This window comes from Salvelinus fontinalis, chromosome 18, assembly GCF_029448725.1.
Source record: "Salvelinus fontinalis isolate EN_2023a chromosome 18, ASM2944872v1, whole genome shotgun sequence".
In the NCBI taxonomy this organism is placed as follows: domain Eukaryota; kingdom Metazoa; phylum Chordata; class Actinopteri; order Salmoniformes; family Salmonidae; genus Salvelinus; species Salvelinus fontinalis.
In genome coordinates, this window is record NC_074682.1 from 30,468,775 (window position 1) to 30,482,295 (window position 13,521).

Below are 13,521 nucleotides of genomic sequence, written 5' to 3' on the forward strand. Positions count from 1 at the left end.
CGAGGAAGGGGGACAGGGAGAGTGCGCGAGGAAGGGGGACAGGGAGAGTGCGCGAGGAAGGGGGACAGGGAGAGAGTGCGCGAGGAATGGGGACAGGGAGAGAGCGAGCGAGGAAGGGGGACAGGGAGAGAGCGAGCGAGGAAGGGGGACAGGGAGAGTGCGCGAGGAAGGGGGACAGGGAGAGAGCGAGCGAGGAAGGGGGACAGGGAGAGTGCGCAAGGAAGGGGGACAGGGAGAGAGCGAGCGAGGAAGGGGGACAGGGAGAGAGCGAGCGAGGAAGGGGGACAGCGAGAGAGCGAGCGAGGAAGGGGGACAGAGCGCTTGCGCGCGAGGAAGGGGGACAGGGAGAGAGCGCGAGGAAGGAGGAAGGGGGACAGAGCGCTTGCGCGCGAGGAAGGGGGACAGGGAGAGTGCGCGAGGAAGGGGGACAGGGAGAGTGCGCGAGGAAGGGGGACAGGGAGAGTGCGCGAGGAAGGGGGACAGGGAGAGTGCGCGAGGAAGGAGGAAGGGGGACAGAGCGCTTGCGCGCGAGGAAGGGGGACAGGGAGAGTGCGCGAGGAAGGGGGACAGGGAGAGTGCGCGAGGAAGGGGGACAGGGAGAGTGCGCGAGGAAGGGGGACAGGGAGAGTGCGCGAGGAAGGAGGAAGGGGGACAGAGCGCTTGCGCGCGAGGAAGGGGGACAGGGAGAGTGCGCGAGGAAGGAGGAAGGGGGACAGAGCGCTTGCGCGCGAGGAAGGGGGACAGGGAGAGTGCGCGAGGAAGGGGGACAGGGAGAGTGCGCGAGGAAGGAGGAAGGGGGACAGAGCGCTTGCGCGCGAGGAAGGGGGACAGGGAGAGTGCGCGAGGAAGGGGGACAGGGAGAGTGCGCGAGGAAGGGGGACAGGGAGAGTGCGCGAGGAAGGGGGACAGGGAGAGAGCGCGCGAGGAAGGAGGAAGGGGGACAGAGCGCTTGCGCGCGAGGAAGGGGGACAGGGAGAGTGCGCGAGGAAGGAGGAAGGGGGACAGAGCGCTTGCGCGCGAGGAAGGGGGACAGGGAGAGTGCGCGAGGAAGGGGGACAGGGAGAGTGCGCGAGGAAGGAGGAAGGGGGACAGAGCGCTTGCGCGCGAGGAAGGGGGACAGGGAGAGTGCGCGAGGAAGGGGGACAGGGAGAGTGCGCGAGGAAGGGGGACAGGGAGAGTGCGCGAGGAAGGGGGACAGGGAGAGTGCGCGAGGAAGGGGGACAGGGAGAGAGCGAGCGAGGAAGGGGGACAGGGAGAGTGCGCGAGGAAGGGGGACAGGGAGAGTGCGCGAGGAAGGGGGACAGGGAGAGAGTGCGCGAGGAATGGGGACAGGGAGAGAGCGAGCGAGGAAGGGGGACAGGGAGAGAGCGAGCGAGGAAGGGGGACAGGGAGAGTGCGCGAGGAAGGGGGACAGGGAGAGAGCGAGCGAGGAAGGGGGACAGGGAGAGTGCGCAAGGAAGGGGGACAGGGAGAGAGCGAGCGAGGAAGGGGGACAGGGAGAGAGCGAGCGAGGAAGGGGGACAGCGAGAGAGCGAGCGAGGAAGGGGGACAGGGAGAGAGCGAGCGAGGAAGGGGGACAGAGCGAGCGAGGAAGGGGGACAGAGCGAGCGTGCGAGGAAGGGGGACAGGGATAGAGCAAGCGAGGAAGGGGGACAGAGCGAGCGAGGAGGGGAGAGAGGGATAGAGCGAGCGAGGAAGGAGGACAGGGAGAGAGCGAGCGAGGAAGGGGGACAGAGCGAGCACGCAAGGAAGGGAGACAGGGATAGAGCGCGCGAGGAAGGGGGACAGAGCGCGCGAGGAAGGGGGACAGAGCGAGCGCGCGAGGAAGGGAGACAGGGATAGAGCGCGCGAGAAAGGGGGACAGGGAGAGAGCGAGCGAGGAAGGGGGACAGAACGAGCGCGCGAAGAAGGGGGACAGAGCGAGCAAAGGTGGGGGGAAAGAGAGTGAGCAAAGGTGGGGGGAAAGAGAGCGAGCAAAGGTGGGGGGGAAAGAGAGCGAGCAAAGGTGGGGGGGGAGAGAGGGAGAGAAAATAGACAAAAGCAGAATGGATGGAGATGGAGAGTCAATACAGACATCAGCTGGGTTCTTTAAGTTAACCATCATTGCTTTGAACTGGGCCTTAGTGCCATAGTCCCTCTGAGTCCCTGAGTGTTTCCTCTCTTCAAAGGAACGCTATGCACCACACACAGCACTGTCTTCTTATTGTGTTATTGACTAGCTGCTACTACACTGGGCTCTCTCAGAGAAGAACCCTCTCACATCACTCCTAATAGAGAAGGTCACAAGCACTTTGACATGCACTCAGGGTGTAAGCCGCTGAGTAAAATAGAAGTAGATTGGCCCATTCAAAAGTATTAAACTCACACTAGAATGTATCCTATCCTTAACAAGAGCAGATAATGACTAACAAAGAAAAAGGCTTGACTTAACTTCTTTATGATAGGGGGCAGCATTTTCACTTTTGGATGAATTGCGTGCCCATAGTGAACTGCCTCCCACTCTGTCCCAGATGCTAATATATGCATATTATTATTACTATTGGATATAAAACACTCTCAAGTCTCTAAAATTGTTTGAATGATGTCTGTGAGTATAACAGAACTCGCAAAAACCTGAGAAAAAACAGGAAGTGAGAATTCTGAGACTGGTCAATGTTCAACACATCGCCGAATCAATTCCCTGTAAGATATGGATCTGTTTGCACTTCCTACGCCTTCCACTAGATGTCAACAGTCTGTAGAACGTGGAATGAAGCTTATGCTGTGTTGTGGGGCCGGATGGGAGGGGAATGAGTCAGTGGTCTGGCAGATTGTCAGTTCCTGGTCACGCGCTTTCCTCATGATATCGCCTTGCGTTCCATAACTTCTACAGACATGAAGGAATGCTCCAGTTGGAACGTTATTGGATATATATGAAAACAACATCCTGAAGATTGATTCTCTACTTAGTTTGACCAGTTTATTCAACCTGTTATATAACTTTTTGAAGTTTTCGTCCGAGTTCGCCTGCATTTGCGCGAGTGTTTCGACATGTGCACTAAATATGCTAGCAAAAGTAGCTACTTAGACATAAGTAATGGACATTATCGAACTAAACAACAATTTATTGTGGAACTAGGATTCCTGGGAGTGCATTCTGATGAAGATGATCAAAGGTAAGGGAATATTTATGATGTAATTTCGTATTTCTGTTGACTCCAACATGGCGGGGAAATGTTGTTATGTTTGAGCGCCGTCTCAGATTATTGCATGGTGTGCTTTTTACGTAAAGTAAAAAAAAAAAATCTGACACAGAGGTTGTATTAAGAACAAATGTATCTTTAATTATATATAAAACATGTATCTTTCATCAAAGTTTATGATGAGTATTTCTGTTATTTGACATGGCTCTCTGCAATTTCTCCGGATATTTTGGAGGCATTTCTGAACATGGCGCCAATGTAAACCGAGATTTGTGGATATAAATATGCACATTATCGAACAAAACATAAATGTATTGTGTAACAGGATGTCCTATGAGTGTCATCTGATGAAGATCATCAAAGGTTAGTGATTAATTTTATCTCTATTTCTGCTTTTTGTGACTACTGTCTTTTGCTGGGAAAATGGCTGTGTTTTTCTGTGGCTATGTACTGAGTTAACATAATCGTTTGGTGTGCTTTCGCTGTAAATCCTTTTGGAAATCAGACATGTTGGCTGGATTCACAACATGGTTAGCTTTAATTTGGTGTCTTTCATGTGTGATTCCATGAAAGATTGATTTTTATAGTAATATATTTGAATTTGGTGCGCTACATTTTTTCTGGCTTTTGGCCAAGTGGGACGCTACCGTCCCACATACCCCAGAGAAGTTAAAGAGTGTGGACAAAAACATTGACAAGAAAATGATCACAGAATGGTTGTGGCTACTATAAAAACCTACCAGGAAGGGGTGGGCAATAGTTTGTAAACACAAAAATATTGCTAAATCAGGTTGGATTGAATTGGGCTCTCATGTGTGTTATGGTGTGTTAAAGAAGGTGTGTCTTACCTGGGATGGGGATGACAGGGATGTTCTCATTGGCCACCACCCTGGGAGAACTACTGTCCTCCACATAGAAGTGAGCTGTCTGGAAAAACCTCCTGTAGATTAACACAGAAGAGGAGAGATAGCCCAACATCACCACACAGAAGAGAGGAGAGGTAACATAACCACCAGTACCACACAGAGGACAGTAAACCCAACATCACCACCAGTACCACACAGAGGAGAATAAACCCAACATAACCACCAGTACCACACAGAGGAGAGAAGAGAGTAAACCCAACATCACCACCAGTACCACACAGAGGAGAACAAACCCAACATCACCACCAGTACCACACAGAGGAGAGTAAACCCAACATCACTAGGCTACCCTGGGGCGGCAGGGTAGCCTAGTGGTTAGAGCGTTGGGCTAGTAACCGAAAGGTTGCAAGTTCAAATCCCCGAGCTGACAAGGTACAAATCTGTCGTTCTGCCCCTGAACAAGGCAGTTAACCCACTGTTCCTAGGCCGTCATTGAAAATAAGAGTTTGTTCTTAACTGACTTGCCTAGTTAAATAAAAAAAATGTTAAATGTAAGTCGCTCTGGATAAGAGCGTCTGCTAAATGACTTAAATGTAAATGTAATCACCACCAGTACCACACAGAGGAGAGAAGAGAGTAAACCCAACATCACCACCAGTACCACACAGAGGAGAATAAACCCAACATCACCACCAGTACCACACAGAGGAGAATAAACCCAACATCACCACCAGTACCACACAGAGGAGAGTAAACCCAACATAACCACCAGTACCACACAGAGGAGAATAAACCCAACATCACCACCAGTACTACACAGAGGAGAATAAACCCAACATAACCACCAGTACCACACAGAGGAGAGTAAACCCAACATCACCACCAGTACCACACAGAGGAGAATAAACCCAACATCACCACCACACAGAGGAGAATAAACCCAACATCACCACCAGTACCACACAGAGGAGAGTAAACCCAACATCACCACCAGTACCACACAGAGGAGAGTAAACCCAACATAACCACCAGTACCACACAGAGGAGAATAAACCCAACATCACCACCAGTACCACACAGAGGAGAGTAAACCCAACATCACCACCAGTACCACACAGAGGAGAATAAACCCAACATCACCACCAGTACCACACAGAAGAGAGTAAACCCAACATCACCACCAGTACCACACAGAGGAGAATAAACCCAACATCACCACCAGTACCACACAGAAGAGAGTAAACCCAACATCACCACCAGTACCACACAGAGGAGAATAAACCCAACAGCACCACCAGTACCACACAGAGGAGAGTAAACCCAACATAACCACCAGTACCACACAGAGGAGAATAAACCCAACATAACCACCAGTACCACACAGAGGAGAGTAAACCCTACATCACCACCAGTACCACACAGAGGAGAATAAACCCAACATCACCACCAGTACCACACAGAGGAGAGTAAACCCAACATCACCACCAGTACCACACAGAGGAGAATAAACCCAACATCACCACCAGTACCACACAGAGGAGAATAAACCCAACATCACCACCAGTACCACACAGAGGAGAGTAAACCCAACATCACCACCAGTACCACACAGAGGAGAATAAACCCAACATCACCACCAGTACCACACAGAGGAGAATAAACCCAACATCACCACCAGTACCACACAGAGGAGAGTAAACCCAACATCACCACCAGTACCACAAGGAGGAGAAATGAGAGTAAACCCAACATTACCACCGGTAACACACAGAGGGGAATAAACCCAACATCACCACCAGTACCACATAGAGGAGAGTAAACCCAACATCACCACCAGTACCACACAGAGGAGAGTAAACCCAACATAACCACCAGTACCACACAGAGGAGAGTAAACCCAACATAACCACCAGTACCACACAGAGGAGAATAAACCCAACATCACCATCAGTACCACACAGAGGAGAATAAACCCAACATAACCACCAGTACCACACAGGGGAAAGTAAACCCAACACAACCACCAGTACCACACAGAGGAGAATAAACCCAACATAACCACCAGTACCACACAGAGGAGAATAAACCCAACATCACCACCAGTACCACACAGAGGAGAATAAACCCAACATCACCACCAGTACCACACAGAGGAGAATAAACCCAACATCACCACCACTACCACACAGAGGAGAGTAAACCCAACATCACCACCAGGACCACACATAGGAGAGTAAACCCAACATAACCACCAGTACCACACAGAGGAGAATAAACCCAACATAACCACCAGGACCACACATAGGAGAGTAAAACCAACATAACCACCAGTACCACACAGAGGAGAATAAACCCAACATAACCACCAGTACCACACAGAGGAGAATAAACCCAACATAACCACCAGTACCACACAGAGGAGAGTAAACCCAACATAACCACCAGTACCACACAGAGGAGAATAAACCCAACATCACCACCAGTACCACACAGAGGAGAGTAAAACCAACATCACCACCAGTACCACACAGAGGAGAATAAACCCAACATCACCACCAGTACCACACAGAGGAGAGTAAACCCAACATCACCACCAGTACAACACAGAAGACAGGAACATGATGCACAAGTTGCTGGCAATGACAACATAAACCAGATTGCAACCAGTTTGTGATGGTCACATGTAGCCATACACCTTTGCACTTTAAAGATGCGTTCTGGGATCTTAAGTACAACAAATTTCTAACATATTAGGTTCATAACATATCAAAATCAAATCAAATGTTATTTGTCACATGCGCAGAATACGACTGGTGTAGCCTTTACCAGAGGTGTGGACTCGAGTCACTTGACTTGGACTCGAGTCAGACTCGACCTGACTTGATACCCTCCCCAGCGAAAACACAACATATATTTATGTTAGATCACCACCAAATCCAAAAACACACAGCCATTTTTCCCAGCCAAAGATAGTCACACAAAAGCAGAAATAGAGATAAAATTAATCACTAACCTTTGATAATCTTCATCAGATGACACCAATAGGACATCATGTAACACAATCCATTTATGTTTTGTTCAATAATGTGCATATTTATATCCACAAATCTTGGTTTATATTGGCGCCATGTTCAGAAATGCCTCCAAAAGATCCGGAGTAATTACAGAGAGCCACGTCAAATAACAGAAATACTCATCATAAACTTTGATGAAAGATACATGTTTTACATATAATTAAAGATACACTTGTTCTTAATACAACCGCTGTGTCAGATTTTTTTTAAACTTTAGTAAAAAGCACACCATGCAATAATCTGAGACGGCGCTCAGATTTAACAAAATTTCTCCGCCATGTTGGAATCAACAGAAATACGAAATTCCATCATAAATAGTCTCTTACCTTTGATTATCTTCATCATAATGCAATTCCAGGAATCCTATTTCTACAATAAATAGTTTTTTTTGTTCGATTATGTCCATTACTTATGTCCAATTAGCAACTTTAGTACACGTGTCCAAACACTGGCGCAGATGAAGGCAAACGTTGGATTTTTTAATTTCGCGCGCTGCTTTTTCAGCGGAATGTTGGGGGGGGGGGAGGGGGGGGGTTCGATAGTGGAAGGTGTGTCCTAGAAAGGTTAATCCCATTGAGAACTTGTGGTCATCCTCAAGAGGCGGGTGGACAAACAAAAACCCACAAATTCTGACAAACTCCAAGCATTGATTATGCAAGAATGGGCTGCCATCAGTCAGGATGTGGCCCAGAAGTTAATTGACAGCATGCCAGGGCGGATTGCAGAGGTCTTGAAAAAGAAGGCTCAACACTGCAAATATTGACTCTTTGCATCAACTTCATGTAATTGTCAATAAAAGCCTTTGACACAAAAATATCTAAAGACACTGACGCAGCAAACTTTGTGGAAATTAATATTTGTGTCATTCTCAAAACTTTTGGCCACGACTGTAGACCTTTTATACAGACAAGCCATTTGCCACACGGGCCAGCCGTCATTCACTTTGAACTGGACTGTGTGTTTACAGGCAGTTGCAACAACGCGACATTAGATCATTGCAAAGCATTCGCCAAAAGCCACAAAATACACCTGAATGGATTTCTGCAAATATGTAAACATGGGAGTCCTCTTACATTTGGGAACTTTACAGCCCATTTGATCAAACAACCATTAAAAGGTAGGCTCCCTCAGTTATGCACATCAACAACAAAAAGATCAACAATTAATGCTAGCCAGAGAAAGATGAGCTAAAATGTAATGAAGGAACATTAGATAAATCCTCTCAACCTTTTTCAGCTAGTTGAATGTCAAAAATGCAGTGATAAACAATGGGAAATTGTAGCCTTCTCGTCCTTCTGCAGCTTTCCTGAAATCGGAGTAGATAGCCAGCGAGCTATCTATCTAACGTTAGGCTCTAACGTTAGGCTCTGTGTTTTTAGCTTGCTACATAAATAGATACGCTAGTCTATTAGCCGCGTTATGACTGACTTGTGATCATTGACCTTCTAGTTTGATTGTATTTACGTTCCCAGCATTAGTTACATTTGTCCGTTTTTGTTCAGAATATTGAGTCATTGAAACTGAAACAGTGCATCCCGAATGGAAGCAGCAAACAACGTACCAGGACAGCTGTGATTTACAACCTGAAAGCAATATTTTCTGGACTACCAAGAAATGTATTGGTGAATTATATTAATCATGCATTAAACTCCATCCATATATTCTGCTAACAATGCCTTAGTGTACGTCATGGAACGTTCGGTCAAATATAACCTATTTTTAAAACCTCTTATAAATTTGGTTTTGTAGAATAAACTGGGAATTTGATATTTTTGAGTGATATTATGATTGTCTGTTTGTTTCATATCTGCAGTATAGTTAAAATGCTGTCAGTTCCACATTAAACTTACACGGGTTACTTTGTGTGCTAAACTTGCAATTGGAAGTAATAGTTGTACATTTCGATTGGAAAATGCATAATGGTTGTGTTTTTGTATTCTTATGATTGGGAGCTACTGGCTTATTATGTCGGAGTTTATGGCTTATCCTTTAACATCATGCTGTGTGTGACTGCTGTCTTTCCATCGGCATTAAGGGGTGCCTGGAGAAGTGGGTATACTCTAATGTTGCCAAAAGGTTCCCAAACGGCCCGCCCAGCGAAGGAAAGGCATCCTGTGTCAAAAATCCTGTTTCCTATATTTTTTTAAATTTGTTTTCCTATAGATTTTTCAAGTTTCCACTCTCAAATCTTTTTTGTTCAAGAAAAAAGACAGAAATGTGATGGTCTAAGTCCACAACAATTCTTAAACCACATCAATCTTATTCGGTCACCCCCTGACCTTAGAGATCCTTTTTATGTCTCTATTTTGTTTTGGTCAGGGTGTGATTTGGGTGGGCATTCTATGTTCTGTATTTCTAGGTTTTGTATTTCTTTGTTTCCGGCCGAGTGTGGCTCCCAATCAGAGGCAGCTGTCTATCGTTGTCTCTGATTGGGGATCATACTTAGGCTGCCCTTTTCCCTCTTTCTGTGTGGGATCTTGTTCTTTGTTTGTGTGCAGGGAGTTTGGACATCGAAGCTGTTCGGTCGTTGTATTCTTTATTGTTTTGTCCTGTTTTAGTTTCACTTCGTGATTAAATTATGTGGAACTCTAAGAACGCTGCGCCTTGGTCTCTTCCGACGACGACACCCGTTACAATCAGGGCCTTGTGGCCCATGTCCACCCAGGCCCATCCATGTCTACGCCCCTGATACAAACAGCGCATGTTTGTGGACATTACCTCATTAAGGTAATGATGGACTGCCATTTCTCTTTGCTTATTTGAGCTGTTCTTGCCATGATATGGACTTGGTATTTAACCAAATTGGGCAATCTTCTGTATACCACACCCCTACCTTGTCACAACACAACTGATTGGCTCAAACACGTTAAGAAAGAAATTAATTACAAAATAATGTTTTAACAAGGCACACCTGTTAATTGAAATGCATTCCAAGTGACTACCTCAGTAAGCAGGTTGAGAGAATGCCAAACGTGTAAAACTGGTACTGTATATTTCAAACTATCATGTTAATGCAAAACATGTTTTTGAATAGATCCTTGATAAATTATGTGTGTCTTAATAGCCTACCTGCCTCAGCGATGTGGAACTGGCCACTGCCTTTATATTCTGTGAGCTAACCTTATGGCTTCAGGGGTGTAATCATTGGTCAAACAGCTGTAAACGGAATGTTCTGCAAGTAAAACCAGAGTTTCTATTGGACAAATACAGGTACAGTTGAAGTCGGACGTTTACATACACTTAGGTTGGAGTCATTAAAAGTCATTTTTCAACCACTCCACAAATTTCTTGTTAACAAACTATAGTATTGGCAAGTCGGTTAGGACATCTACTTTGTGCATGACACAAGTCATTTTCCCAACAATTGTTTACAGAGATTATTTAACTTATAATTCCCTGTATCACAATTCCAGTGGGTCAAAAGTTTACATACACTAAGTTGACTGTGCCTTTAAACAGCTTGGAAAATTCCAGAAAATGATGTCATGGCTTTAGAAGCTTCTGATAGGCTAATTGACATAATTTGAGTCAATTGGAGGTGTACCTGTGGATGTATTTCAAGGCCTACCTTCAAACAGTGCCTCTTTGCTTGACATCATGGGAAAAGCAAAAGAAATCAGGCAAGACCTCAGAATTTTTTTTGTAGACCTCCACAACTCTGGTTCATCCTTGGGAGCAATTTCCAAACGCCTGACAGTACCAAGTTCATCTGCACAAACAATAGTACACAAGTATAAACACCATGGGACCACACAGCTGTCATACCGCTCAGGGAGGAGACGCGTTCTGTCTCCTAGAGATGAACGTACTTGGTGCAAAAAGTGCAAATAAATTCCGGAACAACAGCAAAGGACCTTGTGAAGATGCTGGAGGAAACCGGTACAAAAGTATCCATATCCACAGTAAAACGAGTCCTATATCGACATAACCTGAAAGGCTGCTCAGCAAGGAAGAAGCCACTGCTACAAAACCGCCATAAAAAAGCCAGACTACGGTTTGCCACTGCACATGGGGACAAAGATCGTACGTTTTGGAGAAATGTCCTCTGGTCTGATGAAACAAAAATAGAACTGTTTTATAATGACCATCGTTATGTTTGGAGGAAAAAGGGGGAGGCGTGCAAGCCGAAGAACACCATCCCAACCGTGAAGCACGGGGGTGGCAGCATCATGTTGTGGGGTTGCTTTGCTGCAGGAGGGACTGGTGCACTTTACAAAATAGATGGCATCATGAGGCAGGAAAATTCTGTGGATATATTGAAGCAACATCTTAAGACATCAGTCAGGAAGTTAAAGCTAGGTCGCAAATGAGTCTTCCAAATGGACAATGACCCCAAGCATACTTCCAAAGTTATGGCAAAATGGCTTAAGGACAACAAAGTCAAGGTAATGTATTGGAGTGGCCATCACAAAGCCCTGACCTCAATCCTATAGAAAATGTTTGGGCAGAACTGAAAAATCGTGTGCGAGCAAGGAGGCCTACAAACCTGACTCAGTTACACCAGCTCTGTCAGGAGGAATGGGCCAAAATTCACCAAACTTATTGTGGGAAGCTTGTGGAAGGCTACCTGAAACGTTTGACCCAAGTTAAACAATTTAAAGGCAATGCTACTGAATACTAATTGAGTGTATGTAAACTTTTGACCCACTGGGAATGTGATGAAAGAAATAAAAGCTGAAATAAATAATTCTCTCTACTATTATTCTGACATTTCACAGTCTTAAAATAAAGTGAAGACAGGAAATTTTTACTAGGATTAAATGTTAGGAATTGTGATAAACTGAGTTGAAATGTATTTGGCTAAGGTGTATGTATACTTCCGACTTCAACTGTAGGTTCTTCTTCGTTTAATTCTATTTAAGAAAAGTTTTGCAACATAATCTGGCGTAATGAATACACCCCAGGTAAGCCTTCATTTGAGTTATTCACTCTGTAGACAGCAGTTATACATTTACGTTATACGTTTGAGGCATTAGATCATTTTTACTTTTTTACTAATTCATTTACAGACCTTTAATTACTATTTTTTATGCACTATGGTTATTGATTTCTCTAACTTTGTTAAAAAAACATCAAGTTTGCCAAAATAAACCTCCTAATAATTGCACTGCACCCTAATCAATTGGCTCTCATGCCTCATTGTATCTGTTTTAGCTGACACAAATTGGCACTCGGATAGGCCCGGATCTGGATCCGACCAGGTCTATAGGGAACAGGTGTAGTTTTCCTCTGGTCCGTTCGTAACAGTTCTCTATATTTAAAAACATTTATTTATGCATATTGGGTCCAGGTGGAAAAGCCCCAGGTCCATTTCAGAACAGGTCCAACTTTTTGGACCCGTGAAGACCTCTAGTATCAACACAACATATTGTCAACCTTCTCAGGTTGTTGTTCACAGCAAGGTGGTGAATATAATTACACAGACAGAGCTGCCAGTTACATTACAGGTAAAAGCCCCAGGGTGGTTAGAACCAGCCCTATTTACAAGCCTGCTGATGTTATTTACATTTGAGTAATTTAGCAGACACTCTTATCTAGAGCAACTTAGAGGAGCAAATAGGGTTCAGAGCCTTGCTCAAGGGCACGTCGGCAGATTTTTCACATATTTGGCTTGGGGATTTGAACCAGCGACCTTTTGGTTATTGACCCAACGCTCTTAACCACTAGGCTTCCTGCCGCCCACACAGTAATGACTCAATAGATGATGACCACCAGAGTACACAACAACACCCTGCTGGAATAAGGTACACACGCACAGCCTCCTGTAAACACGCACAGCCTCCTGTAAACACGCACAGCCTCCTGTAAACACGCACAGCCTCCTGTAAACACGCACAGCCTCCTGTAAACTAAACACGCACAGCCGCCTGTAAAGACATACATTGAGCTGATCATATAAACCGCATGCACGCATGACCATTAGTCGCTTTGGTTACAAGCGTCTGCTAAATGGCATTTATGAGCCTTGGCCCATGACTCCTACATAACAAACAGCAGGACTAGAAAGAGCCCTGGCAGTCTCTCTCTGCCTCCAATATGTACACAAGCACAATGACTAGCTAGTCTCTAGTCTAGGCATATTTCTCTAAAGCTCTCATTTTGTCAGAAGCATTTTGAAATGTCACCCAACTTCGTCTGTGTCTAGAAGCCTGAGAGAGAAGGGAAGACCGACAACAAGGAGAAAAGGAGCGTTGCAGCCTACTGCAGTGGCAGGGGTCACTATCTGACCTCACAAAGCCTTCACCGGCACTCACAGAAACAAATCCATGCCATATACACCAGCTTTTCCTACCTGGGGTCCCCTACCAGTATGTCTACTGTCGTTCCCCCTACCAGTATGTCTACTGTCGTTCCCCCTACCAGTATGTCTACTGTCGTTCCCCCTACCAGTATGTCTAC

General features: G+C 45.7%; 1 protein-coding gene across 2 annotated transcripts in view; it reads right to left on the minus strand.

The window, feature by feature from the left end:
* The window catches only part of LOC129815270 (receptor-type tyrosine-protein phosphatase gamma-like), a 233,339-nt gene that overhangs the window by 11,201 nt on the left and 208,617 nt on the right, over nt 1-13,521 (minus strand). For both annotated transcript variants that reach the window (XM_055868933.1, XM_055868932.1), the window contains exon 14: nt 4,031-4,122. In XM_055868933.1, coding sequence (XP_055724908.1) covers nt 4,031-4,122 — 92 coding nt within the window. The remainder of the gene's footprint in view (nt 1-4,030; nt 4,123-13,521) is intronic.